Genomic DNA, 1796 nt, shown 5'->3' with positions numbered 1-1796 from the left:
TACGTCCATCAAGCAACCGATCAGATGGATGAGATTTGCTCATTAATTAAATATTAATTATGGGCCTAATCCTATTGTGCCATATATACACGTAGGAAATAACTTACATTCTCCCACTTGGCCCAATAATCACATAATATTAATATTTAATATAGGGACATTAGTTGCGCATAAACAAATCTCTTCTATAATGTCCATCATAAATACCATAATACGATAAACTACTAAATGTGAGTTATGGTGGTTATATATAATATGTCTACATACTCCCTTCCACATACTACAACATTAGCAATTCATCGTACCAGGTTCATAAGTTATAAAATATTATGGTCCACAATACTGTCTCATTGAGACTTATCCTGTAATATCTCAAAACAATAATGTGTACACCATTATGAGAAACAGGAAATTACTAATGTATATCAAAAACACATAAATGAGCTTAGAGTGTCAAAACATCATTAATACATCAATCATAAATGCAGCCAAGACCCATTTAATGTACATGTTCTTTAAATATCTTTGGCTATAAACCTTTCGTTAGCGGATATGCAATTATGATATCAGTTCTAATATGCTCAAGTGACACTCTATGTTTCTGAACTTCCTCCTTGACGGTAAAGTACTTTAATTCCATATGTTTGACACCTTTGGAGTACTTATCGTTCTTAGAGAAGAATACTGATGCAGAATTATCACAGTAAATTTTCAGTGGCTTGGTAATGGTGTCGACAACCCCAAGTCCTGAAATAAAGTTTCGCAGCCATAATGCATGGATTATGGCTTCAAAACATGCCACAAATTCTGCTTCCATCGTGGATGTAGCAATGACAGACTGTTTGGCACTCTTCCACGATATTGCTCCTTCAGCTAATTGAAACAAATAACCAAACGTGGATTTTCTAGTGTCAATACATCCAGTGAAATCTGAATCCGAGTATCCAACAATTTCCAAATGCTTGGATCTCTTATACATGAGCATGCAATCCTTCGTTCCTTTTAGGTACCTCAAAACTTTCTTTGCTGCTTTCCAGTGATCAATTCCTGGGTTACTCTGATATCTTCCTAGCATTCTGACCGCAAAACTAATATCCGATCTTGTGCAAGTCTAAACATACATCATACTACCAACAATTGAAGAGTAAGGAATTGATTCCATTTCTTTTCGTTCTACATCATTCTTAGGGCATTGCATGAGACTAAATTTGTCCCCTTTTTGAATTGAAACAATTCCTGCTGAACAATTGTTCATATTAAATCTCTCTAGAACTCTTTCAATGTAGCCTTTTTGAGACAATCCCAATAATCTTTGTGATCTATTACGGAATATTTCTATTCCTATTACATAGGATGCCTCACCCATATCTTTCATTTCAAAATTCTTAGAGAGAAAATCTTTAGTCTCACGCAATATGCTTAAATCATTAACAACAATTAGGATATCATCAACATATAGGATTAAAAATATAAACTTGCTCCCACTGATCTTTTGGTATATACACCGATCAACGGTATTTTTCACAAATCCAAAAGACGTTATGGTATCATTAAACTTTATATACCATTGTCGTGAGGCTTGTTTAAGTTCATATATTGACTTCTTCAGTTTACACACCATTTGACATTTTCCTTTAGTTTCGAAACCCTCTAGTTGGTCCATATAAACTTCCTCCTCGAGGTCTCCATTAAGAAAGGCAATTTTCACATCCATTTGGTGTAACTCTAAATCATAATAAGCCACCAAAGCCATAATAATTCTTAACGAGTCTTTCTTTGAGACCGACGAAAAGGTC

At 34.4% G+C, this 1796-nt stretch overlaps 1 protein-coding gene across 1 annotated transcript; it reads right to left on the bottom strand.

Moving 5' to 3' along the window:
* Window positions 1-529: 529 nt before the first annotated feature.
* Window positions 530-1075, bottom strand: LOC138871622 (secreted RxLR effector protein 161-like). Its single transcript, XM_070149510.1, has one exon. It carries the CDS (start codon window positions 1073-1075, stop codon window positions 530-532), a length of 546 nt encoding a protein of 181 aa, XP_070005611.1.
* Window positions 1076-1796: the final 721 nt, after the last annotated feature.

The sequence above is a fragment of the Nicotiana sylvestris genome, chromosome 6, assembly GCF_000393655.2.
Source record: "Nicotiana sylvestris chromosome 6, ASM39365v2, whole genome shotgun sequence".
Taxonomy (NCBI): Eukaryota; Viridiplantae; Streptophyta; class Magnoliopsida; order Solanales; family Solanaceae; genus Nicotiana; species Nicotiana sylvestris.
The sequence above is the reverse complement of the archived record's forward strand: the minus strand, read 5'-3'. Positions and strand labels throughout refer to the sequence as shown.